At 50.2% G+C, this 25149-nt stretch overlaps 1 protein-coding gene across 2 annotated transcripts in view; it reads left to right on the top strand.

Annotated features, from left to right (window-relative positions):
- LOC118390775 (cell adhesion molecule DSCAML1-like) overlaps positions 1-25149 on the top strand; it is a 162122-nt gene that overhangs the window by 106708 nt on the left and 30265 nt on the right. The window contains exons 8-19 of one of the 2 annotated variants that reach the window (XM_052457100.1): positions 1015-1287; positions 2688-2972; positions 3907-4026; positions 4267-4443; positions 9598-9797; positions 9990-10086; positions 10191-10319; positions 10433-10600; positions 10716-10786; positions 10918-11158; positions 19982-20128; positions 20590-20745. In XM_052457100.1, coding sequence (XP_052313060.1) covers positions 1015-1287; positions 2688-2972; positions 3907-4026; positions 4267-4443; positions 9598-9797; positions 9990-10086; positions 10191-10319; positions 10433-10600; positions 10716-10786; positions 10918-11158; positions 19982-20128; positions 20590-20745 — 2064 coding nt within the window. Of the gene's footprint in view, positions 1-1014; positions 1288-2687; positions 2973-3906; positions 4027-4266; positions 4444-9597; positions 9798-9989; positions 10087-10190; positions 10320-10432; positions 10601-10715; positions 10787-10917; positions 11159-19981; positions 20129-20589; positions 20746-25149 lie in introns of those variants that run through there. The other variant, XM_052457099.1, reaches the window with a different exon arrangement.

Here is a 25149-nt window from a genome sequence, read left to right as displayed (position 1 = left end):
TTCTCATCAAGACCTTAGGACAGTGTTACTGAGGGTAATGTAGTCAAACACGTGCATACACCCATACACACAATCACTTAGAAAACACAAATAATTCATAGATATTACAAATATTACCAGTATGATTAGGAGGCATCATTAACCTCCCTCTCTACCCCTCAATCTGCCCCAATCACGCTCTCCCCTGTCCTCCTTCTCTACCCCTCAACCTGCCCCAATCACTCTCTCCCCTGTCCTCCCTCTCTACCCCTCAACCTGCCCCAATCACTCTTTCCCCTGTCCTCCCTCTCTACCCCTCAATCTGCCCCAATCACTCTCTCCCCTGTCCTCCTTCTCTACCCCTCAACCTGCCCCAATCACTCTTTCCCCTGTCCTCCCTCTCTACCCCTCAATTTGCCCCAATCACTCTCTCCCCTGTCCTCCCTCTCTACCCCTCAACCTGCCCCAATCACTCTCTCCCCTGTCCTCCCTCTCTACCCCTCAACCTGCCCCAATCACTCTCTCCCCTGTCCTCCCTCTCTACCCCTCAACCTGCCCCAATCACTCTCTCCCCTGTCCTCCCTCTCTACCCCTCAACCTGCCCCAATCACTCTCTCCCCTGTCCTCCCTCTCTACCCCTCAATCTGCCCCAATCACTCTCTCCCCTGTCCTCCCTCTCTACCCCTCAATCTGCCCCAATCACTCTCTCCCCTGTCCTCCCTCTCTACCCCTCAATCTGCCCCAATCACTCTCTCCCTTGTCCTCCCTCTCTACCCCTCAATCTGCCCCAATCACTCTCTCCCCTGTCCTCCCTCTCTACCCCTCAATCTGCCCCAATCACTCTCTCCCCTGTCCTCCCTCTCTACCCCTCAATCTGCCCCAATCACTCTATCACTCTCTCCCCAACCTTTATCTTCTCTCTCCCCTCCTCCTCTGCTCCCTTTTGCTCCCATGTCCTCTCTCTTATCTTCCACCCCATGTCTCTCCCTCCTCTCCTCCTCTCTCCTGTCCTCCCTCTCTTCTCTATGTCTCCAGGTTCTCCTAGGATCAGGGAGATGCGTGACATCACGGCTGTAGCTGGAAGGAACACCTTTATAACCTGTCGTGTGATTGGTTACCCATACTACTCTATCAAGTGGTTTAAGGACGGCATGCTGCTGCCTGACAACCATCGGCAGGTTGTGTATGAGAATGGAACCCTGAGGCTGAGTGATGTGCAGAAGGGCATGGACGAGGGTACCTACCTGTGTAGTGTGCTCATACAGCCACAGACCTCCATCGACCAGACTGTCCACGTCACTGTGAAAGGTAGGGGACTGGACAGGGGTGGGGGACAAGGGGTAGGGGCAAAGGTGAAATACAGGTATGGGAAAGGGAGTAGGTATGAAAACTACCAATGGCAGGCTGTTCACTACAATGCAGTGGATTTGTTGAAAGTCATCAACGTTTGGGCAAGGTTTCTTCCTAGACGTAACCAGACACTCAGCTCAATAGGGTCTTCACACCATGGTGTTAAAAGCATCTAGCTTTATATGGATGTCTATGTGTGTGTTGAGTGGGTTGTAGAGGTGTGTGTGTGGGGGGGGGGAGCTGTAGAGGGATGTGTATGTGTGTGTTGGGGGGGCTGTAGAGGTGTGTGTGTGTGGTGTGTGGGGGGGCTGTAGAGGTGTGTGTGTGGTGTGTTGGGGGGCTGTAGAGGTGTGTGTGTGGGGGGGCTGTAGAGGTGTGTGTGTGGGGGTGCTGTAGAGGTGTGTGTGTGGGGGGCGGCTGTAGAGGTGTGTGAGGTGGTGTGTTGGGGGCTGTAGAGGTGTTTGTGTGGTGTGTTGGGGGGGCTGTAGAGGTGTGTGTGTGATGTGTTGGGGGGCTGTAGAGGTGTGTATGTGGTGTGTTGGGGGGCTGTAGAGGTGTTTGTGTGGTGTGTTGGGGGGGCTGTAGAGGTGTGTGTGTGATGTGTTGGGGGCTGTAGAGGTGTGTGAGGTGGTGTGTTGGGGGGCTGTAGAGGTGTTTGTGTGGTGTGTTGGGGGGCTGTAGAGGTGTGTGTGTGATGTGTTGGGGGGGGCTGTAGAGGTGTGTATGTGGTGTGTTGGGGGGCTGTAGAGGTGTTTGTGTGGTGTGTTGGGGGGGCTGTAGAGGTGTGTGTGTGATGTGTTGGGGGGCTGTAGAGGTGTGTATGTGGTGTGTTGGGGGGCTGTAGAGAAGGGTGTGTGGTGTGTTGGGGGGCTGTAGAGGTGTGTGTGTGGTGTGATGGGGGGCTGTATAAGTGTGTGTGTGGTGTGTTGGGGGGCTGTAGAGGTGTGTGTGTGTGGTGTGTTGGGGGCTGTAGAGGTGTGTGTGTGTTGGGGGAGCTGTAGAGGTGTGTGTGTGTGTGTGTGTGTGTGTGTGTCCCTGATTTAATTAGATTAATCATAATGAGGCCCAGATTAAATCCCCTAGATATCTCAGCTGTAGCACCCCCCACCCCCACCCCCTCCGCTACCATGGCAACGGCATGACTTCTTCCGCCAGTTGGCCTCTAATCAGAGCCCCTATTATGGGCTAGTGGAGATGGCAGGGGTGGGCAAGTCAGGGGGCATACTACACTGGCCAACAACAGCCTGCTCTGTGCCCCTCTCTCTACACCCAAGGTGTCCAATCCAGTCCACACACTCTCTCACGCTCTCCCTTTCTCTGACCTCTAACCCCTGACCTCTGTAACCTCTGCCCCCCAGTGCCGCCCCTGATCCAGCCCTTTGACATCCCTTCCACGTCGGTGGGAAAGCTGATGTACATCGCCTGCGTGGTGTCGTCAGGTGACATGCCTATCCGCATCACCTGGCACAAAGATGGGCAGCTTATCGTGCCTGGCTCAGCCTCCGGCGTTGGCATAGAGACCAAGGAGTTCATGAGCTCCCTGCAGATCTCCAAGGTGACCCTGAAGCACAACGGCAACTACACCTGCATTGCTAGCAACGCCGCGGCAACCGTCAGCTGGGAGAGACAACTGATCGTCACCGGTGAGAGAGGGAGGAGGGGAAGAGATGGGAGGAGGGGAAGAGGTGGGAGGAGGGGAAGGGATGGGAGGGGGTGGGAGGAGGGGAAGAGATGGGAGGAGGGGAAGGGATGGGAGGAGGGGAAGAGATGGGAGGAGGGGAAGGGATGGGAGGAGGGGAAGGGATGGGAGGAGGGGAAGGGGTGGGAGGAGGGGAAGAGATGGGAGGAGGGGAAGGGATGGGAGGAGGGTAAGAGATGGGAGGAGGGGAAGGGATGGGAGGAGGGAAGGGGTGGGAGGAGGGGAAGGGATGGGAGGAGGGGAAGGGGTGGGAGGAGGGGAAGAGATGGGAGGAGGGGAAGGGATGGGAGGAGGGGAAGAGTTGGGAGGAGGGGAAGAGATGGGAGGAGGGGAAGAGATGGTAGGAGGGGAAGAGATGGGAGGAGGGGAAGAGATGGGAGGAGGGGAAGAGATGGGAGGAGGAGAAGAGATGGGAAGAGATGGGAGGAAGGGAAGAGATGGGAGGAGGGGAAGAGATGGGAAGAGATGGGAGGAGGGGAAGAGATGGGAAGAGATGGGAGGAGGGGAAGAGATGGGAAGAGATGGGAGGAGGGGAAGAGATGGGAAGAGATGGGAGGAGGGGAAGAGATGGGAAGAGATGGGAGGAGGGGAAGAGATGGGAAGAGATGGGAGGAGGGGAAGAGTTGGGAGGAGGGGAAGAGATGGGAAGAGATGGGAGGAGGTGGTTGAAAAAAGGTGGTGGGTGAGATGCAGCAAGAGGGATGAAAAATGTGTGGTGTTGAAGAATCAAGGGAAGGGCTGATTGGGTATAAGTGTTATTTGAAATGAATAGTTATTATTGGTGAATAATGAAGAACCTCCACCATTTTAGAGATGTTATCATGTATATTGACTGTTATTCTATACTGATTGTAACCAATATACCTTTTTCACCTCAGTTCCCCCTCGCTTTGTGGTACAGCCTAACAACCAGGATGGGATCTATGGGAAGGCAGGAGTACTCAACTGCTCTGTGGAGGGATACCCTCCTCCCAAAGTCATGTGGAAACACGCCAAAGGTAAAGACCCTGCAGCACTGACATCAACTAAATTACTGTCTACTATTCCATTCATCTTAGTAAAATAACTTGTCCAAAAATACATAATCATTTTCATCATCAATTCAAATTGATGATGAAAGAGACAATTAGACCATTTTTGTATTTTTATTCTCTACTGTAACATCATAACTTAGATTAGAAACCATGACCACTATGGGTGACTTTGAGTTGGCCTGTCCGTGCCGTTCCTCCCTGTAGGTATAGGGAACCCCCAGCAGTACCACCCTGTGCCTCTGACTGGTCGGATCCAGATCATGGGGAACGGCTCCCTGCTGATCCGTCACGTCCTGGAGGATGACCGGGGATACTACCTCTGTCAGGCCTCCAACGGAGTGGGCTCTGACATCAGCAAGAGCATGGTTCTTACTGTCAAGAGTGAGTAGCCTCTCTCTCTCTCTCTCTCTCTCTCTCTCTCTCTCTCTCTCTCTCTCTCTCTCTCTCTCTCTCTCTCTCTCTCTCTCTCTCTCTCTCTCTCTCTCTCTCAGGCCCTCTCTCTCTCTCTCTCTCTCTCTCTCTCTCTCTCTCTCTCTCTCTCAGCCCTGGGCTGAGCTTGGTTCTCCCCTCCTGTTTGACCCAGGCCCTGGCTGAGCTTGGTTCTCCCCTCCTGTTTGACCCAGGCCCTGGCTGAGCTTGGTTCTCCCCTCCTGTTTGACCCAGGCCCTGGCTGAGCTTGGTTCCCCCTCCTGTTTGACCCAGGCCCTGGCTGAGCTTGGTTCTCCCCTCCTGTTTGACCCAGGTCCTGGCTGAGCTTGGTTCTCCCCTCCTGTTTGACCCAGGCCCTGGCTGAGCTTGGTTCTCCCCTCCTGTTTGACCCAGGCCCTGGCTGAGCTTGGTTCTCCCCTCCTGTTTGACCCAGGCCTGGGCTGAGCTTGGTTCTCCCCTCCTGTTTGACCCAGGCCCTGGCTGAGCTTGGTTCTCCCCTCCTGTTTGACCCAGGCCTGGGCTGAGCTTGGTTCTCCCCTCCTGTTTGACCCAGGCCCTAGCTGAGCTTGGTTCTCCCCTCCTGTTTGACCCAGGCCTGGGCTGAGCTTGGTTCTCCCCTCCTGTTTGACCCAGGTCCTGGCTGAGCTTGGTTCTCCCCTCCTGTTTGACCCAGGTCCTGGCTGAGCTTGGTTCTCCCCTCCTGTTTGACCCAGGCCCTGGCTGAGCTTGGTTCCCCCTCCTGTTTGACCCAGGCCCTGGCTGAGCTTGGTTCTCCCCTCCTGTTTGACCCAGGTCCTGGCTGAGCTTGGTTCTCCCCTCCTGTTTGACCCAGGCCCTGGCTGAGCTTGGTTCTCCCCTCCTGTTTGACCCAGGCCTGGGCTGAGCTTGGTTCTCCCCTCCTGTTTGACCCAGGTCCTGGCTGAGCTTGGTTCTCCCCTCCTGTTTGACCCAGGCCCTGGCTGAGCTTGGTTCTCCCCTCCTGTTTGACCCAGGCCCTGGCTGAGCTTGGTTCTCCCCTCCTGTTTGACCCAGGCCCTGGCTGAGCTTGGTTCTCCCCTCCTGTTTGACCCAGGCCCTGGCTGAGCTTGGTTCTCCCCTCCTGTTTGACCCAGGCCCTGGCTGAGCTTGGTTCTCCCCTCCTGTTTGACCCAGGTCCTGGCTGAGCTTGGTTCTCCCCTCCTGTTTGACCCAGGCCCTGGCTGAGCTTGGTTCTCCCCTCCTGTTTGACCCAGGCCCTGGCTGAGCTTGGTTCTCCCCTCCTGTTTGACCCAGGCCTGGGCTGAGCTTGGTTCTCCCCTCCTGTTTGACCCAGGCCCTGGCTGAGCTTGGTTCTCCCCTCCTGTTTGACCCAGGCCTGGGCTGAGCTTGGTTCTCCCCTCCTGTTTGACCCAGGCCCTAGCTGTGCTTGGTTCTCCCCTCCTGTTTGACCCAGGCCTGGGCTGAGCTTGGTTCTCCCCTCCTGTTTGACCCAGGTCCTGGCTGAGCTTGGTTCTCCCCTCCTGTTTGACCCAGGTCCTGGCTGAGCTTGGTTCTCCCCTCCTGTTTGACCCAGGCCCTGGCTGAGCTTGGTTCCCCCCTCCTGTTTGACCCAGGCCCTGGCTGAGCTTGGTTCTCCCCTCCTGTTTGACCCAGGTCCTGGCTGAGCTTGGTTCTCCCCTCCTGTTTGACCCAGGCCCTGGCTGAGCTTGGTTCTCCCCTCCTGTTTGACCCAGGCCTGGGCTGAGCTTGGTTCTCCCCTCCTGTTTGACCCAGGTCCTGGCTGAGCTTGGTTCTCCCCTCCTGTTTGACCCAGGCCCTGGCTGAGCTTGGTTCTCCCCTCCTGTTTGACCCAGGCCCTGGCTGAGCTTGGTTCTCCCCTCCTGTTTGACCCAGGCCCTGGCTGAGCTTGGTTCTCCCCTCCTGTTTGACCCAGGCCCTGGCTGAGCTTGGTTCTCCCCTCCTGTTTGACCCAGGCCTGGGCTGAGCTTGGTTCTCCCCTCCTGTTTGACCCAGGCCCTGGCTGAGCTTGGTTCTCCCCTCCTGTTTGACCCAGGCCCTGGCTGAGCTTGGTTCTCCCCTCCTGTTTGACCCAGGCCTGGGCTGAGCTTGGTTCTCCCCTCCTGTTTGACCCAGGCCCTGGCTGAGCTTGGTTCTCCCCTCCTGTTTGACCCAGGCCTGGGCTGAGCTTGGTTCTCCCCTCCTGTTTGACCCAGGCCCTAGCTGAGCTTGGTTCTCCCCTCCTGTTTGACCCAGGCCTGGGCTGAGCTTGGTTCTCCCCTCCTGTTTGACCCAGGTCCTGGCTGAGCTTGGTTCTCCCCTCCTGTTTGACCCAGGTCCTGGCTGAGCTTGGTTCTCCCCTCCTGTTTGACCCAGGCCCTGGCTGAGCTTGGTTCCCCCCTCCTGTTTGACCCAGGCCCTGGCTGAGCTTGGTTCTCCCCTCCTGTTTGACCCAGGTCCTGGCTGAGCTTGGTTCTCCCCTCCTGTTTGACCCAGGCCCTGGCTGAGCTTGGTTCTCCCCTCCTGTTTGAGCTTGGTTCTCCCCTCCTGTTTGACCCAGGTCCTGGCTGAGCTTGGTTCTCCCCTCCTGTTTGACCCAGGCCCTGGCTGAGCTTGGTTCTCCCCTCCTGTTTGACCCAGGCCCTGGCTGAGCTTGGTTCTCCCCTCCTGTTTGACCCAGGCCCTGGCTGAGCTTGGTTCTCCCCTCCTGTTTGACCCAGGCCCTGGCTGAGCTTGGTTCCCCCTCCTGTTTGACCCAGGCCCTGGCTGAGCTTGGTTCTCCCCTCCTGTTTGACCCAGGTCCTGGCTGAGCTTGGTTCTCCCCCTCCTGTTTGACCCAGGCCCTGGCTGAGCTTGGTTCTCCCCTCCTGTTTGACCCAGGCCCTGGCTGAGCTTGGTTCTCCCCTCCTGTTTGACCCAGGCCTGGGCTGAGCTTGGTTCTCCCCTCCTGTTTGACCCAGGCCCTGGCTGAGCTTGGTTCTCCCCTCCTGTTTGACCCAGGCCTGGGCTGAGCTTGGTTCTCCCCTCCTGTTTGACCCAGGCCCTAGCTGAGCTTGGTTCTCCCTCCTGTTTGACCCAGGCCTGGGCTGAGCTTGGTTCTCCCCTCCTGTTTGACCCAGGTCCTGGCTGAGCTTGGTTCTCCCCTCCTGTTTGACCCAGGTCCTGGCTGAGCTTGGTTCTCCCCTCCTGTTTGACCCAGGCCCTGGCTGAGCTTGGTTCCCCCTCCTGTTTGACCCAGGCCCTGGCTGAGCTTGGTTCTCCCCTCCTGTTTGACCCAGGTCCTGGCTGAGCTTGGTTCTCCCCTCCTGTTTGACCCAGGCCCTGGCTGAGCTTGGTTCTCCCCTCCTGTTTGACCCAGGCCTGGGCTGAGCTTGGTTCTCCCCTCCTGTTTGACCCAGGTCCTGGCTGAGCTTGGTTCTCCCCTCCTGTTTGACCCAGGCCCTGGCTGAGCTTGGTTCTCCCCTCCTGTTTGAGCTTGGTTCTCCCCTCCTGTTTGACCCAGGTCCTGGCTGAGCTTGGTTCTCCCCTCCTGTTTGACCCAGGCCCTGGCTGAGCTTGGTTCTCCCCTCCTGTTTGACCCAGGCCTGGGCTGAGCTTGGTTCTCCCCTCCTGTTTGACCCAGGCCCAGTGTCTTGGCTGTCCTGTGTGTCCTGGTTGTCCTGTCTGTCCTGGCTATCCTGTGTGTCTTGGCTGTCCTGTGTGTCCTGGCTGTCCTGTGTGTCCTGGCTGTCCTGTGTGTCCTGGCTGTCCTGTGTGCCCTGGCTGTCCTGTGTGTCCTGGCTGTCCTGTGTGTCCTGGCTGTGTGTGGTTTGAAGAAAAGAAAGGTTCTGATGAATTGGTGATGAAAACAAAACAGCAGGAACCCCTCAGATCAATAACCCATGCCGGCGGAGAGGAAGAGGGGAGGAGGAGAGAGGTGTGGAAGAGAGGAGGAGGAGAGAGGTGGGGAAGAGAGGAGAGAGTTGGGGAAGAGAGGAGGAGGAGAGAGGTGGGGAAGAGAGGAGGATGAGAGAGGTGGGGAAGAGAGGAGGAGGAGAGAGGTGTGGAAGAGAGGAGGAGGAGAGAGGTGTGGAAGAGAGGAGGAGGAGATAGGTGGGGAAGAGAGGAGAGAGTTGGGGAAGAGAGGAGGAGGAGAGAGGTGGGGAAGAGAGGAGGAGGAGAGAGGTGGGGAAGAGAGGAGGGGCTGGAGGGGAAGAGAGGGGGGGGCGGGAGGGCGGGAGGCGAAGAGAGGATGGGGGAGGGGAAGAGAGGAGGGGGAGAGAGGTGGGGAAGAGAGGAGGAGGAGAGAGGTGGGGAAGAGAGGAGGAGGACAGAGGTGGGGAAGAGGGGAGGAGGAGAGAGGTGGGGAAGAGAGGAGGGGGTGGGAGGGGGAGAGAGGTGGTGAAGAGAGGAGGAGGAGAGAGGTGGGGAAGAGAGGAGGAGGAGAGAGGTGGGGAAGAGAGGAGGAGGAGAGAGGTGGGGAAGAGAGGAGGAGGAGAGAGGTGGGGAAGAGAGGAGGGGGAGAGAGGTGGGGAAGAGAGGAGAGAGGTGGGGAAGAGAGGAGGGGGTGGGAGGGGGAGAGAGGTGGTGAAGAGAGGAGGAGGAGAGAGGTGGGGAAGAGAGGAGGAGGAGAGAGGTGGGGGAAGAGAGGAGGAGGAGAGAGGTGGGGAAGAGAGGAGGAGGAGAGAGGTGGGGAAGAGAGGGGGGGAGAGAGGTGGGGAAGAGAGGAGGGGGAGAGAGGTGGGGAAGAGAGGAGAGAGGTGGGGAAGAGAGGAGGGGGTGGGAGGGGAGAGAGGTGGTGAAGAGAGGAGGAGGAGAGAGGTGGGGAAGAGAGGAGGAGGAGAGAGGTGGGGAAGAGAGGAGGAGGAGAGAGGTGGGGAAGAGAGGAGGGGGAGAGAGGTGGGGAAGAGAGGAGGGGGGCGGGAGGGGGAGAGAGGTGGGGGAGAGAGGTGGGGAAGAGAGGAGGGGGGGCGGGAGGGCCACGAGGGCTCGGAGCGTGAAATGAAAACAGATAGTGATGGAGGGTCGATTTCTATTTTCTACACACCTGTACAGTTCCTTGATTTTTCAAATACCCATCCCTCTTTCCTTCTCTCATTTCGCCATATCTATTTATAATATTCATGAATATCTCTCTGTGTGTGTCTCCAGTTCCAGCCATGATCACGTCACACCCCAACACCACTATGGCCATCAAGGGCCAGGTGAAGGAGCTGAACTGCACAGCGCGGGGAGAGCAGCCCATCATCATCCGCTGGGAGAGGGGCGACACCGTCATCGACGCCGAGAGGAACCCCCGCTACTCCATCACCATCAACAAGAAAGGGGACGAGGTCATCTCCACGCTCAAGGTTAGACACTGATGAAAGAGGGCAAAATATTGAGAGAGAATTGAAATTGAAGAGCATTAGAATTTAGAACAGAGCTCAATTAAGTTGAGATGAAAGTACTAAAGGGTACAGTAGTGTATGCTGGGTAGTTTTGACCACTAAATATTCCATGCCGTCTCTCTGTCTTCTATGTGTGTTGCTGTCCCCATGCAGCTGAAGCCAGCGGAGCGCGGGGACTCAGTCTTCTTCTCCTGCCATGCCATCAACTCATACGGAGAGGGGCGAGGACTCATCCAGCTTACCGTGCAAGGTGCCTATCTCTCGCACTCTGCTATTACTGCACATAGGCTCACTGTTGGCCGACCAGCGATTGAGGTCAAATTGATACCTAACATCCTCCACTCACACACACAGAGCCTCCTGACCCTCCTGAGTTGGAGGTGAGAGAGGTGAAGGACCGCAGTATGAACCTGCGCTGGATCCAGAGGTTCGATGGCAACAGCATCATCACCAGCTACGACATCGAGTATAAGAACAAGTCTGGTACGAGTCCAACCAGTCCAACCCTGTAAACCCTCACATCCCTATTGTCCTCAATCTAACTCCCTTTTCTCTGGTCCTCTAATGTCCTCTCTATCTGCTTCTATTTGTTACAGATACTTGGGATCACAAGTACACCACCAGGAACATCTCCCCCACTAACAACCAGGCTAACATCGTGGAGCTGCACCCTGCCTGTGTCTACAGCATCCGCATGTACTCCTTCAACAAGATCGGACGCAGCCAGCCTAGCAAGGAGCTCACCATCAGCACTGAAGAAGCACGTAAGTCTAACACACACTTATATATACACACACACACGCACAAACACACCCCTAATTAAAATGCTGTCTTGTTTGGTGTCATTGAAACCCTCATTTCAACATCTCACGCCAACAGAACCTGATGGGCCCCCTATGGACGTGATCCTCCAGCCAATGACGTCGCAGAGCATACGGGTCACATGGAGGGTAAACGTCATTAACCATCATGCCTCTTTTCCTTCATGCTATAATACCATAACAACTGAGACATTCAAACTAACCATCATTGATCTCCAGTCAGCGTCCTGACAGAGCTGTCCTCTGCCTCTCCCTCTCAGGCCCCCAGGAAGGAGCTTCAGAACGGGGTGATCCGGGGCTACCAGATTGGTTACCGTGAGAACGGGCCGGGCAGTAACGGCCAGTACAGCATTGTGGAGATGAAGGCCACAGGGGACAGCGAGGTGTACACTCTGGGCAACTTGAAGAAGTTTGCCCAGTATGGAGTGGTGGTCCAGGCCTTCAACAGGGCTGGTACTGGCCCCTCTAGCAGTGAGATCAACGCTACCACACTGGAGGATGGTAAGACTGGAGGGAGGGAGGGAGGGAGGGAGGGAGGGAGGGAGCTAGACTTGAGGTTGTGTGGTAGGGAGGGATGGTGAATGCAAGAGAGAGAGAGAGAGAGAGAGAGGGCGGGGTTGGTGATGGGAGGAGATTCATACTCTGCTTGTAATCATTATTATTTATTTGTATAGTGCTTTTCGATACAGGTAACGAAGTGCTTCACATCATAAAATAATACAATGAAAGTGCAATCAAAGAAACAAAGACAGGAGGAAGGAGAATGAAACAAGACGGCTCATTCAAATCACACATTAAAAGCACCTTTATAAAAGTGGGTCTTCAGAAGGGATTTCAAAAGATGCACTGAATCTGCGAGCCTGATCTGCTCTGGCAGAACATTCCAAAGTCTAGGGGCCCTAATGGCAAATCTCTGGTCTCCTTTCGTTTTCAACCTAGACTTGGAATGATCAACAGGTCCCTTCAGAGGATCTCCGGCTGCGTCCTGGCTCGTAGGGAGATAAAGGATCTGAGATATAGGACGGGGCTAAACCAAGCCTAGGCTTAAACGTGACTGGTAGCCAAGCTAAAATAGGTGTGGTAATATGGTAACATTCTGTTAAAAGCCGAGCTGCAGCATTTTGTAGATGATGGAGTGATTTCTGAGACATGTCTACAACGAGCTACAGTAATCTAGTTGTGAGGAAATAAAAGCAAGTATAACTTTGCCAGATCAGTGACTGAAATAAAAGACTTAGCTATATTTTTTAGATGATAAAAGCAGTACATGCAGTTCAAGGTTTAGGTAAAGGGTCAAAGAAGACACCAAGGCTTTTGTCAGTAGTTTTGACTTTGGTAGACAAATGACCAAGGTCATTTACAATCTGGGTTCTAGCAAGGTGGGGGCCAAATACAACAACCTAAGATTTATTCTCATGAGCTGGAGAAAATTGTCCGACATCCAACATTTGATGTCAGCAAGAGACATGTGAAGTGTAGCCACACAAGCTTGGTCACTGGGTCTGATAGAGCTGTGTGTCATCCGCATAACAGAACAGGTGGATTTGTTTAACTTGCCGACATGAATAGAAAATAGAGATGCGCCAATAAGAATAGAGATGCACCATGCATTGATTCAGTTGTGCAAACACACTCTCACACACACAGCCTCTGAGACAAAATGGAGGAGATGAACATGCAGCACATCCCCCATCACTCTCCAGTTCTAATTAGCTCCCTCATTAGACTTAGAGAGAGAGGCCCATTACTCTATGAATATGCTTGGCCACTCTGCCTCTCTCTCTTCCTTCCCCTCTCTCTTCTTCACTGGTTTCCTCTGTATTCCCTTTCAATTCACACCCTTTCTTTTTTTATCATTCAATTTGTTTTTCTCCTCAATCTCTCTCCCCTTGCTTTCATTGGGGAATCCCCCTGTCTCCTTCTCTCAATACTCTCTTTTTTCATCTTTACATCAGACAGACAGACAACATCTTCGTCCCTCCCTCTCCCCTGTGTGTGCAGCCTTAATGACAGAGCTAGATGTAGATCCTGATTATGATAATGGTAGTGATAACTAAAACACACGCAGAATGTCTGTCTGTCTGCCGCTGCTGCTTCTACAACTGCAATTATCACACAGCTGGACACATTGTCCTCTGTCCACACGCGTCTGCTTCTTACCCTCCGTCTGCATCTCATTAACATCCTTCAGGTTAACCCTTATCAGTCCAGTCTGCATCTCATCAACATCCTTCATGTTAACCCTTATCCTCCGTCTGCATCTCATCAACATCCTTCATGTTAACCCTTATCAGTCCAGTCTGCATCTCATCAACATCCTTCATGTTAACCCTTATCCTCCGTCTGCATCTCATCAACATCCTTCATGTTAACCCTTATCTTCCGTCTGCATCTCATCAACATCCTTCATCTTAACCCTTATCAGTCCAGTCTGCATCTCATCAACATCCTTCATGTTAACCCTTATCCTCCGTCTGCATCTCATCAACATCCTTCATGTTAACCCTTATCCTCCGTCTGCATCTCATCAACATCCTTCATGTTAACCCTTATCTTCCGTCTGCATCTCATCAACATCCTTCATCTTAAGCCTTATCAGTCCAGTCTGCATCTCATCAACATCCTTCATGTTAACCCTTATCAGTCCAGTCTGCATCTCATCAACATCCTTCATGTTAACCCTTATCCTCCGTCTGCATCTCATCAACATCCTTCATGTTGACCCTTATCCTCAGTCTGCATCTCATCAACATCCTTCATGTTAACCCTTATCAGTCCAGTCTGCATCTCATCAACATCCTTCATGTTAACCCTTATCAGTCCAGTCTGCATCTCATCAACATCCTTCATGTTAACCCTTATCAGTCCAGTCTGCATCTCATCAACATCCTTCATGTTAACCCTTATCAGTCCAGTCTGCATCTCATCAACATCCTTCATGTTAACCCTTATCAGTCCAGTCTGCATCTCATCAACATCCTTCATGTTAACCCTTATCCTCCGTCTGCATCTCATCAACATCCTTCATGTTAACCCTTATCCTCCGTCTGCATCTCATCAACATCCTTCATGTTAACCCTTATCAGTCCAGTCTGCATCTCATCAACATCCTTCATGTTAACCCTTATCCTCCGTCTGCATCTCATCAACATCCTTCATGTTAATCCTTATCATCCGTCTGCATCTCATCAACATCCTTCATCTTAACCCTTATCCTCAGTCTGCATCTCATCAACATCATTCATGTTAACCCTTATCAGTCCAGTCTGCATCTCATCAACATCCTTCATGTTGACCCTTATCCTCAGTCTGCATCTCATCAACATCCTTCATGTTAACCCTTATCAGTCCAGTCTGCATCTCATCAACATCCTTCATGTTAACCCTTATCAGTCCAGTCTGCATCTCATCAACATCCTTCATGTTAACCCTTATCAGTCCAGTCTGCATCTCATCAACACCCTTCATGTTAACCCTTATCAGTCCAGTCTGCATCTCATCAACATCCTTCATGTTAACCCTTATCAGTCCAGTCTGCATCTCATCAACATCCTTCATGTTGACCCTTATCCTCCGTCTGCATCTCATCAACATCCTTCATCTTAACCCTTATTCTCCGTCTGCATCTCATCAACATCCTTCATGTTAACCCTTATCAGTCCAGTCTGCATCTCATCAACATCCTTCAGGTTAACCCTTATCAGTCCAGTCTGCATCTCATCAACATCATTCATGTTAACCTTATCCTCAGTCTGCAGTCTCATCTCATCAACATCCTTCATGTTAACCCTTATCAGTCCAGTCTGCATCTCATCAACATCCTTCATGTTGACCCTTATCCTCCGTCTGCATCTCATCATCATCCTTCATGTTAACCCTTATCAGTCCAGTCTGCATCTCATCAACATCCTTCATGTTGACCCTTATCCTCCGTCTGCATCTCATCATCATCCTTCATGTTAACCCTTATCAGTCCAGTCTGCATCTCATCAACATCCTTCATGTTAACCCTTATCCTCCGTCTGCATCTCATCAACATCCTTCATGTTGACCCTTATCATCCGTCTGCATCTCATCAACATCCTTCATGTTAACCCTTATCCTCCGTCTGCATCTCATCAACATCCTTCATGTTAACCCTTATCCTCCGTCTGCATCTCATCAACATCCTTCATGTTAACCCTTATCCTCCATCTGCATCTCATCAACATCCTTCATGTTGACCCTTATCCTCCGTCTGCATCTCATCATCATCCTTGATGTTAACCCTTATCAGTCCAGTCTGCATCTCATCAACATTCTTCATGTTAACCCTTATCCTCCGTCTGCATCTCATCAACATCCTTCATGTTAACCCTTATCCTCCGTCTGCATCTCATCAACATCCTTCATGTTAACCCTTATCCTCCGTCTGCATCTCATCAACATCCTTCATGTTGACCCTTATCATCCGTCTGCATCTCATCAACATCCTTCATGTTAACCCTTATCAGTCCAGTCTGCATCTCATCAACATCCTTCAGGTTAACCCTTATCCTCCGTCTGCATCTCATCAACATCCTTCATGTTAACCCTTATCAGTCCAGTCTGCATCTCATCAACATCCTTCATGTTAACCCTTATCCTCCGTCTGCATCTCATCAACATCCTTCATGTTAACCCTTATCAGTCCAGTCTGCATCTCATCAACATCCTTCAGGTTAACCCTCATCTCATCAACATCCTTCAGGTTAACCCTTATCCTCCGTCTGCATCTCATCAACATCCTTCATGTTGACCCTTATCCTCCGTCTGCATCTCATCAACATCCTTCATGTTAACCCTTATCAGTCCAGTCTGTATCTCATCAACATCCTTCATGTTAACCCTTATCCTCCGTCTGCATCTCATCAACATCCTTCATGTTAACCCTTATACTCAGTCTGCATCTCATCAACATCCTTCATGTTAACCCTTATCCTCCGTCTGCATCTCATCAACATCCTTCATGTTAACCCTTATCCTCCGTCTGCATCTCATCAACATCCTTCATGTTAACCCTTATCCTCAGTCTGCATCTCATCAACATCCTTCATGTTAACCCTTATCCTCCGTCTGCATCTCATCAACATCCTTCATGTTAACCCTTATCAGTCCAGTCTGCATCTCATCAACATCCTTCATGTTAACCCTTATCCTCCGTCTGCATCTCATCAACATCCTTCATGTTAACCCTTATCAGTCCAGTCTGCATCTCATCAACATCCTTCATGTTAACCCTTATCCTCCGTCTGCATCTCATCAACATCCTTCATGTTAACCCTTATCCTCCGTCTGCATCTCATCAACATCCTTCATGTTAACCCTTATCCTCCGTCTGCATCTCATCAACATCCTTCATGTTAACCCTTATCCTCCGTCTGCATCTCATCAACATCCTTCATGTTAACTCTTATCCTCCGTCTGCATCTCATCAACATCCTTCATGTTAACCCTTATCAGTCCAGTCTGCATCTCATCAACATCCTTCATGTTAACCCTTATCCTCCGTCTGCATCTCATCAACATCCTTCATGTTAACCCTTATCAGTCCAGTCTGCATCTCATCAACATCCTTCATGTTAACCCTTATCCTCCGTCTGCATCTCATCAACATCCTTCATGTTAACCCTTATCCTCCGTCTGCATCTCATCAACATCCTTCATGTTGACCCTTATCATCCGTCTGCATCTCATTAACATCCTTCATGTTAACCCTTATCCTCCGTCTGCATCTCATCAACATCCTTCATGTTAACCCTTATCAGTCCAGTCTGCATCTCATCAACATCCTTCAGGTTAACCCTTATCCTCCGTCTGCATCTCATCAACATCCTTCATGTTAACCCTTATCCTCAGTCTGCATCTCATCAACATCCTTCATGTTAACCCTTATCCTCCGTCTGCATCTCATCAACATTCTTCATGTTAACCCTTATCCTCCGTCTGCATCTCATCAACATCCTTCATGTTAACCCTTATTCTCCGTCTGCATCTCATCAACATCCTTCATGTTAACCCTTATCAGTCCAGTCTGCATCTCATCAACATCCTTCATGTTAACCCTTATCCTCCGTCTGCATCTCATCAACACCCTTCATGTTAACCCTTATCCTCCGTCTGCATCTCATCAACATCCTTCATGTTAACCCTTATCCTCCGTCTGCATCTCATCAACATCCTTCATGTTAACCCTTATCCTCCGTCTGCATCTCATCAACATCCTTCATGTTAACCCTTATCCTCCGTCTGCATCTCATCAACATCCTTCATGTTAACCCTTATCCTCCGTCTGCATCTCATCAACATCCTTCATGTTAACCCTTATCCTCCGTCTGCATCTCATCAACATCCTTCATGTTAACCCTTATCTTCCGTCTGCATCTCATCAACATCCTTCATGTTAACCCTTATCCTCCGTCTGCATCTCATCAACATCCTTCATGTTAACCCTTATCAGTCCAGTCTGCATCTCATCAACATCCTTCAGGTTAACCCTTATCCTCAGTCTGCATCTCATCAACATCCTTCATGTTAACCCTTATCCTCCGTCTGCATCTCATCAACATCCTTCATGTTAACCCTTATCCTCCGTCTGCATCTCATCAACATCCTTCAGGTTAACCCTTATCCTCCGTCTGCATCTCATCAACATCCTTCATGTTAACCCTTATCCTCCGTCTGCATCTCATCAACATCCTTCATGTTAACCCTTATCCTCCGTCTGCATCTCATCAACATCCTTCAGGTTAACCCTTATCCTCCGTCTGCATCTCATCAACATCCTTCATGTTGACCCTTATCCTCAGTCTGCATCTCATCAACATCCTTCATGTTAACCCTTATCAGTCCAGTCTGCATCTCATCAACATCCTTCATGTTAACCCTTATCCTCCGTCTGCATCTCATCAACATCCTTCATGTTAACCCTTATACTCCGTCTGCATCTCATCAACATCCTTCATGTTAACCCTTATCCTCCGTCTGCATCTCATCAACATCCTTCATGTTAACCCTTATCCTCCGTCTGCATCTCATCAACATCCTTCATGTTAACCCTTATCCTCCGTCTGCATCTCATCAACATCCTTCATGTTAACCCTTATCCTCCGTCTGCATCTCATCAACATCCTTCATGTTAACCCTTATCAGTCCAGTCTGCATCTCATCAACATCCTTCATGTTAACCCTTATCCTCCGTCTGCATCTCATCAACATCCTTCATGTTAACCCTTATCAGTCCAGTCTGCATCTCATCAACATCCTTCATGTTAACCCTTATCCTCCGTCTGCATCTCATCAACATCCTTCATGTTAACCCTTATCCTCCGTCTGCATCTCATCAACATCCTTCATGTTAACCCTTATCCTCCGTCTGCATCTCATCAACATCCTTCATGTTAACCCTTATCAGTCCAGTCTGCATCTCATCAACATCCTTCATGTTAACCCTTATCCTCCGTCTGCATCTCATCAACATCCTTCATGTTAACCCTTATCCTCCGTCTGCATCTCATCAACATCCTTCATGTTAACCCTTATCAGTCCAGTCTGCATCTCATCAACATTCTTCATGTTAACCCTTATCCTCCGTCTGCATCTCATCAACATCCTTCATGTTAACCCTGATCCGTCCAGTCTGCATCTCATCAACATCCTTCATGTTAACCCTTATCCTCCGTCTGCATCTCATCAACATCCTTCATGTTAACCCTTATCAGTCCAGTCTGCATCTCATCAACATCCTTCATGTTAACCCTTATCAGTCCAGTCTGCATCTCATCAACATCCTTCATGTTAACCCTTATCCTCCGTCTGCATCTCATCAACATCCTTCATGTTAACCCTTATCCTCCGTCTGCATCTCATCAACATCCTTCATGTTAACCCTTATCCTCCGTCTGCATCTCATCAACATCCTTCATGTTAACCCTTATCCTCCGTCTGCATCTCATCAACATCCTTCATGTTAACCCTTATCCTCCGTCTGCATCTCATCAACATCCTTCATGTTAACCCTTATCAGTCCAGTCTGCATCTCATCAACATCCTTCATGTTAACCCTTATCCTCCGTCTGCATCTCATCAACATCCTTCATGTTAACCCTTATCAGTCCAGTCTGCATCTCATCAACATCCTTCATGTTAACCCTTATCAGTCCAGTCTGCATCTCATCAACATCCTTCATGTTAACCCTTATCCTCCGTCTGCATCTCATCAACATCCTTCATGTTAACCCTTATCCTCCGTCTGCATCTCATCAACATCCTTCATGTTAACCCTTATCCTCCGTCTGCATCTCATCAACATCCTTCATGTTAACCCTTATCAGTCCAGTCTGCATCTCATCAACATCCTTCATGTTAACCCTTATCCTCCGTCTGCATCTCATCAACATCCTTCATGTTAACCCTTATCAGTCCAGTCTGCATCTCATCAACATCCTTCATGTTAACCCTTATCCTCCGTCTGCATCTCATCAACATCCTTCATGTTAACCCTTATCCTCCGTCTGCATCTCATCAACATCCTTCATGTTAACCCTTATCAGTCCAGTCTGCATCTCATCAACATTCTTCATGTTAACCCTTATCCTCAGTCTGCATCTCATCAACATCCTTCATGTTAACCCTTATCCTCCGTCTGCATCTCATCAACATCCTTCATGTTAACCCTTATCAGTCCAGTCTGCATCTCATCAACATCCTTCATGTTAACCCTTATCAGTCCAGTCTGCATCTCATCAACATCCTTCATGTTAACCCTTATCCTCCGTCTGCATCTCATCAACATCCTTCATGTTAACCCTTATTCTCCGTCTGCATCTCATCAACATCCTTCATGTTAACCCTTATCAGTCCAGTCTGCATCTCATCAACATCCTTCATGTTAACCCTTATCAGTCCAGTCTGCCCTGTTATATGCTACTGTGTATCCCTCTTTCCCTTCATCCTTACTATTATTATTTAACCTTTATTTAACGAGGCAAGTCAGGTAAGAACACATTCTTATTTACAATGACGGCTATACCTGCCCCTCTCTCTCTCTCTCTCTCTCTCTCTCTCTCTCTCTCTCTCTCTCTCTCTCTCTCTCTCTCTCTCTCTCTCTCTCTCTCTCTCTGTCATCCCTCACTTTCTACATCTGTTTCTCTCCCCGTTGCAGTGATTGAAAGTTGAAGATTGGAATAAATAGTATTTTTTTGCAATTACTATAATTTCTGTCCTATTAGTCAGAGATAGCTGTGTTCAATAACATACACTATAGCCCTCTGTGATGTTAACCTATGACCTTTCTCCTACCCCCAGTGCCCAGCCAGCCACCCCAGAACGTGCGGGCCATCTCGGTGACGTCAGACGAGGCGGTGATCACATGGGCGGAGCCCCCGCGTCTGACGCTGCATGGCGTGCTGAAGGGCTACCGCGTGGTGTTCTGGTCCCTCTTCCCTGATGGAGGTGGGTGCTGTGGGGGCCAGGCACAGGGGCCGATGCAGAGTAATTATCACAACTATCATTCTAACTAAATCCCAAACCCATGGCCCCACCTGTCTGTCTGATGTCTGACATGGGTGTGTGAACCTGTACCAAACACTCTAACTGTGCTCCCCACCTGTCTGTCTCTGTGTGTGGTAACCCTTAACTCACACCCCTCTCCTCATCTGGCTCCTAACCCTTCACACGCCCCATTCCCAATCTGTCTTTGGTTTACCTGGAATTAAAAATATATAGTTGTTTACCTTCCCTAACCTGTATTGTCCTCCCAATTTGTGCACTTGAGATTCATGAGCAAACAAGGCTTACTTTCTCTCTCCTATCACTTTCTCTTTCTTTCTCTCTCTCTCTCTCTCTCTCTCTCTCTCTCTCTCTCTCTCTCTCTCTCTCCCCCCCCCCCCTCTCTCTCTACCTCTCTCTGTCAGAATGGGGAGAGATGCAGAACATCACTACAACTCGTGAGCAGGTGGAGCTGAGAGGGCTGGAGAAGTTCACTAACTACAGTGTCCAGGTGCTGGCCTACACACAGGCTGGGGACGGGGTCAGGAGCAATGTCCTGTACATCCAAACCCGCGAGGACCGTGAGTACACACACACGTGCACTTGCGTGGACACACATCTACACACACTTATACAGTACATATACTTCCCCTGACTTTAACCCATACAGATGTAAGATCTTAATTTGAGCCAGTTTTCTACAGCAGGAAAATAATCCTGCAGCAACAGGAAATGTGAATTGTTATGGTGGATTATAATTAAATTAATAGACATTTTTGTAGGGGTTGATCCATTTTTCGTAAGGGAAAATCAAATCTGAAATTTCAAAGCAGAAATGACAAACTTCAGAAGCCTTTTTAAACCTGAAATACACCAGAGATAGTCAGAGCCACAGTCCCACTGAGATGCTGACTGCATGGAAGGGAGGAGAAGCTCAGCGGGGAGTTACGTGTGTGTGGGGGGGTGTAGAGGAGGATGTCAGGGTTTATCTCAAACCCATGACTAAAGTTAATTTGTGTAGTGAGACCCCATTACCAGTGCTAATGAGAATTAAGAAGCTTTGGGCCCATGGCTGAGGGCTCGTAACTAGAGATAGGGGGATAGAAGAGGAGGGGTAAAGGGAGAAGCAAAATGGGGGAGAGGAGGGGTACTGCTCCCCATCACCTAGCCCTGCAGCCAACCAGCCAACCACCCAGGCAGCCAACCACCCAGGCAGCCAACCACCCAGGCAGCCAGGCAGCCAACCAGCCAGGCAGCCAACCAGCCAACCAGCCAGGCAGCCAACCAGCCAGGCGGCCAACCAGCCATGCAGCCAACCAGCCAACCAGGCAGGCAGCCAACCAGCCAATCAGCCAGGCAGCCAACCAGCCAGGCAGCCAACCAGCCAACCAGCCAATCAGCCAGGCAGCCAACCAGCCAGGCAGCCAACCAGCTAACCAGCCAGGCAGCCAACCACCCAGGCAGCCAACCAGCCAACCAGCCAGGCAGCCAGCCAACCAGCCAGGCAGCCAACCAGCCAACCAGCCAACCAGCCAGGCCCAGGGATTAACTCCTCCTGGATTAGAGATCATTCATTTAGTGCTTACACCATTGGAGGCGGGATTACAGGCCGATCCCTGTCCCGTTCACTCCCCTAAACAGAAGGAGAAGCGGAGTGGAGAGAGAAGGAGGGAGTGAGGGAGAGGTGGCACAGCTGGGCCTGTCTGGGTGAGGGGGCAAGATATGAAATATGAAAATAAATAAGAAATGGGAAGATGAATGTTCCTGTCTCTGAAGGGTTATGTTAGATGTGGTTGCCCCTGTCTCTGAAGGGTTATGTTAGATGTGGTTGTCCTTCTCTCTGAAGGGTTATGTTAGATGCGGTAGCCCCTGTCTCTGAAGGGTTATGTTAGATGTGGTTGTCCCTGTCTCTGAAGGGTTATGTTAGATGTGGTAGTCCCTGTCTCTGAAGGGTTATGTTAGATGTGGTTGTCCTTCTCTCTGAAGGGTTATGTTAGATGTGGTAGTCCCTGTCTCTGAAGGGTTATGTTAGATGTGGTAGTCCTTCTCTCTGAAGGGTTATGTTATATGTGGTTGTCCTTCTGTCTGAAGGGTTATGTTAGATGTGGTTGTCCCTCTCTCTGAAGGGTTATGTTAGATGTGGTTGTCCTTCTCTCTGAAGGGTTATGTTATATGTGGTTGTCCCTCTCTCTGAAGGGTTATGTTAAATGTGGTTGTCCTTCTCTCTGAAGGGTTATGTTATATGTGGTTGTCCTTCTGTCTGAAGGGTTATGTTAGATGTGGTAGTCCCTCTCTCTGAAGGGTTATGTTAGATGTGGTTGTCCTTCTCTCTGAAGGGTTATGTTAGATGTGGTTGTCCCTCTCTCTGAAGGGTTATGTTAGATGTGGTTGTCCTTCTCTCTGAAGGGTTATGTTAGATGTGGTTGTCCTTGTCTCTGAAGGGTTATGTTAGATGTGGTAGTCCCTGTCTCTGAAGGCTATGTTAGATGTGGTAGTCCCTGTCTCTGAAGGGTTATGTTAGATGTGGTAGTCCTCTCTCTGAAGGGTTATGTTAGATGTGGTAGTCCCTGTCTCTGAAGGGTTATGTTAGATGTGGTAGTCCCTGTCTCTGAAGGGTTATGTTAGATGTGGTAGTCCCTGTCTCTGAAGGGTTATGTTAGATGTGGTAGTCCCTGTCTCTGAAGGGTTATGTTAGATGTGGTAGTCCCTGTCTCTGAAGGGTTATGTTAGATGTGGTTGTCCTTGTCTCTGAAGGGTTATGTTAGATGTGGTAGTCCCTGTCTCTGAAGGGTTATGTTAGATGTGGTAGTCCCTGTCTCTGAAGGGTTATGTTAGATGTGGTAGTCCCTGTCTCTGAAGGGTTATGTTAGATGTGGTAGTCCCTGTCTCTGAAGGGTTATGTTAGATGTGGTAGTCCCTGTCTCTGAAGGGCTATGTTAGATGTGGTAGTCCCTGTCTCTGAAGGGTTATGTTAGATGTGGTAGTCCCTGTCTCTGAAGGGTTATGTTAGATGTGGTAGTCCCTGTCTCTGAAGGGTTATGTTAGATGTGGTAGTCCCTGTCTCTGAAGGGTTATGTTAGATGTGGTAGTCCCTGTCTCTGAAGGGTTATGTTAGATGTGGTTGTCCTTCTCTCTGAAGGGTTATGTTAGATGTGGTAGTCCCTGTCTCTGAAGGGTTATGTTAGATGTGGTTGTCCTTCTCTCTGAAGGGTTATGTTAGATGTGGTTGTCCCTGTCTCTGAAGGGTTATGTTAGATGTGGTTGTCCCTGTCTCTGAAGGGTTATGTTAGATGTGGTTGTCCCTCTCTCTGAAGGGTTATGTTAGATGTGGTAGTCCCTGTCTCTGAAGGGTTATGTTAGATGTGGTTGTCCCTCTCTCTGAAGGGTTATGTTAGATGTGGTTGTCCTTCTCTCTGAAGGGTTATGTTAGATGTGGTTGTCCTTCTCTCTGAAGGGTTATGTTAGATGTGGTTGTCCCTCTCTCTGGAGGGTTATGTTAGATGTGGTTGTCCTTCTCTCTGAAGGGTTATATTAGATGTGGTTGTCCCTCTCTCTGAAGGGTTATGTTAGATGTGGTTGTCCTTCTCTCTGAAGGGTTATATTAGATGTGGTTGTCCCTCTCTCTGAAGGGTTATGTTAGATGTGGTTGTCCCTCTCTCTGGAGGGTTATGTTAGATGTGGTTGTCCTTCTCTCTGAAGGGTTATATTAGATGTGGTTGTCCTTCTCTCTGAAGGGTTATGTTAGATGTGGTTGTCCCTCTCTCTGAAGGGTTATGTTAGATGTGGTTGTCCCTCTCTCTGGAGGGTTATGTTAGATGTGGTTGTCCTTCTCTCTGAAGGGTTATATTAGATGTGGTTGTCCCTCTCTCTGAAGGGTTATGTTAGATGTGGTTGTCCTTCTCTCTGAAGGGTTATATTAGATGTGGTTGTCCCTCTCTCTGAAGGGTTATGTTAGATGTGGTTGTCCTTCTCTCTGAAGGGTTATGTTAGATGTGGTAGTCCCTGTCTCTGAAGGGTTATGTTAGATGTGGTAGTCCCTCTCTCTGAAGGGTTATGTTAGATGTGGTAGTCCCTGTCTCTGAAGGGTTATGTTAGATGTGGCTGTCCCTCTCTCTGAAGGGTTATGTTAGATGTGGTTGTCCCTCTCTCTGGAGGGTTATGTTAGATGTGGTTGTCCTTCTCTCTGAAGGGTTATATTAGATGTGGTTGTCCTTCTCTCTGAAGGGTTATGTTAGATGTGGTTGTCCCTCTCTCTGAAGGGTTATGTTAGATGTGGTTGTCCCTCTCTCTGAAGGGTTATGTTAGATGTGGTTGTCCTTCTCTCTGAAGGGTTATGTTAGATGTGGTTGTCCTTCTCTCTGAAGGGTTATGTTAGATGTGGTAGTCCCTCTCTCTGAAGGGTTATGTTAGATGTGGTTGTCCTTCTCTCTGAAGGGTTATGTTAGATGTGGTAGTCCCTCTCTCTGAAGGGTTATGTTAGATGTGGTAGTCCCTCTCTCTGAAGGGTTATGTTATATGTGGTTGTCCCTCTCTCTGAAGGGTTATGTTATATGTGGTTGTCCTTCTCTCTGAAGGGTTATGTTAGATGTGTTGTCCTTCTCTCTGAAGGGTTATGTTAGATGTGGTTGTCCTTCTCTCTGAAGGGTTATGTTAGATGTGGTTGTCCCTCTCTCTGAAGGGTTATGTTAGATGTGGTTGTCCTTCTCTCTGAAGGGTTATGTTAGATGTGGTTGTCCTTGTCTCTGAAGGGTTATGTTAGATGTGGTAGTCCCTGTCTCTGAAGGCTATGTTAGATGTGGTAGTCCCTGTCTCTGAAGGGTTATGTTAGATGTGGTAGTCCCTGTCTCTGAAGGGTTATGTTAGATGTGGTAGTCCCTGTCTCTGAAGGGTTATGTTAGATGTGGTAGTCCCTGTCTCTGAAGGGTTATGTTAGATGTGGTTGTCCCTCTCTCTGAAGGGTTATGTTAGATGTGGTAGTCCCTGTC

Source organism: Oncorhynchus keta, chromosome 11 (assembly GCF_023373465.1).
Source record: "Oncorhynchus keta strain PuntledgeMale-10-30-2019 chromosome 11, Oket_V2, whole genome shotgun sequence".
In the NCBI taxonomy this organism is placed as follows: Eukaryota; Metazoa; Chordata; class Actinopteri; order Salmoniformes; family Salmonidae; genus Oncorhynchus; species Oncorhynchus keta.
This window is presented reverse-complemented; position numbering and strand designations above follow the sequence as displayed.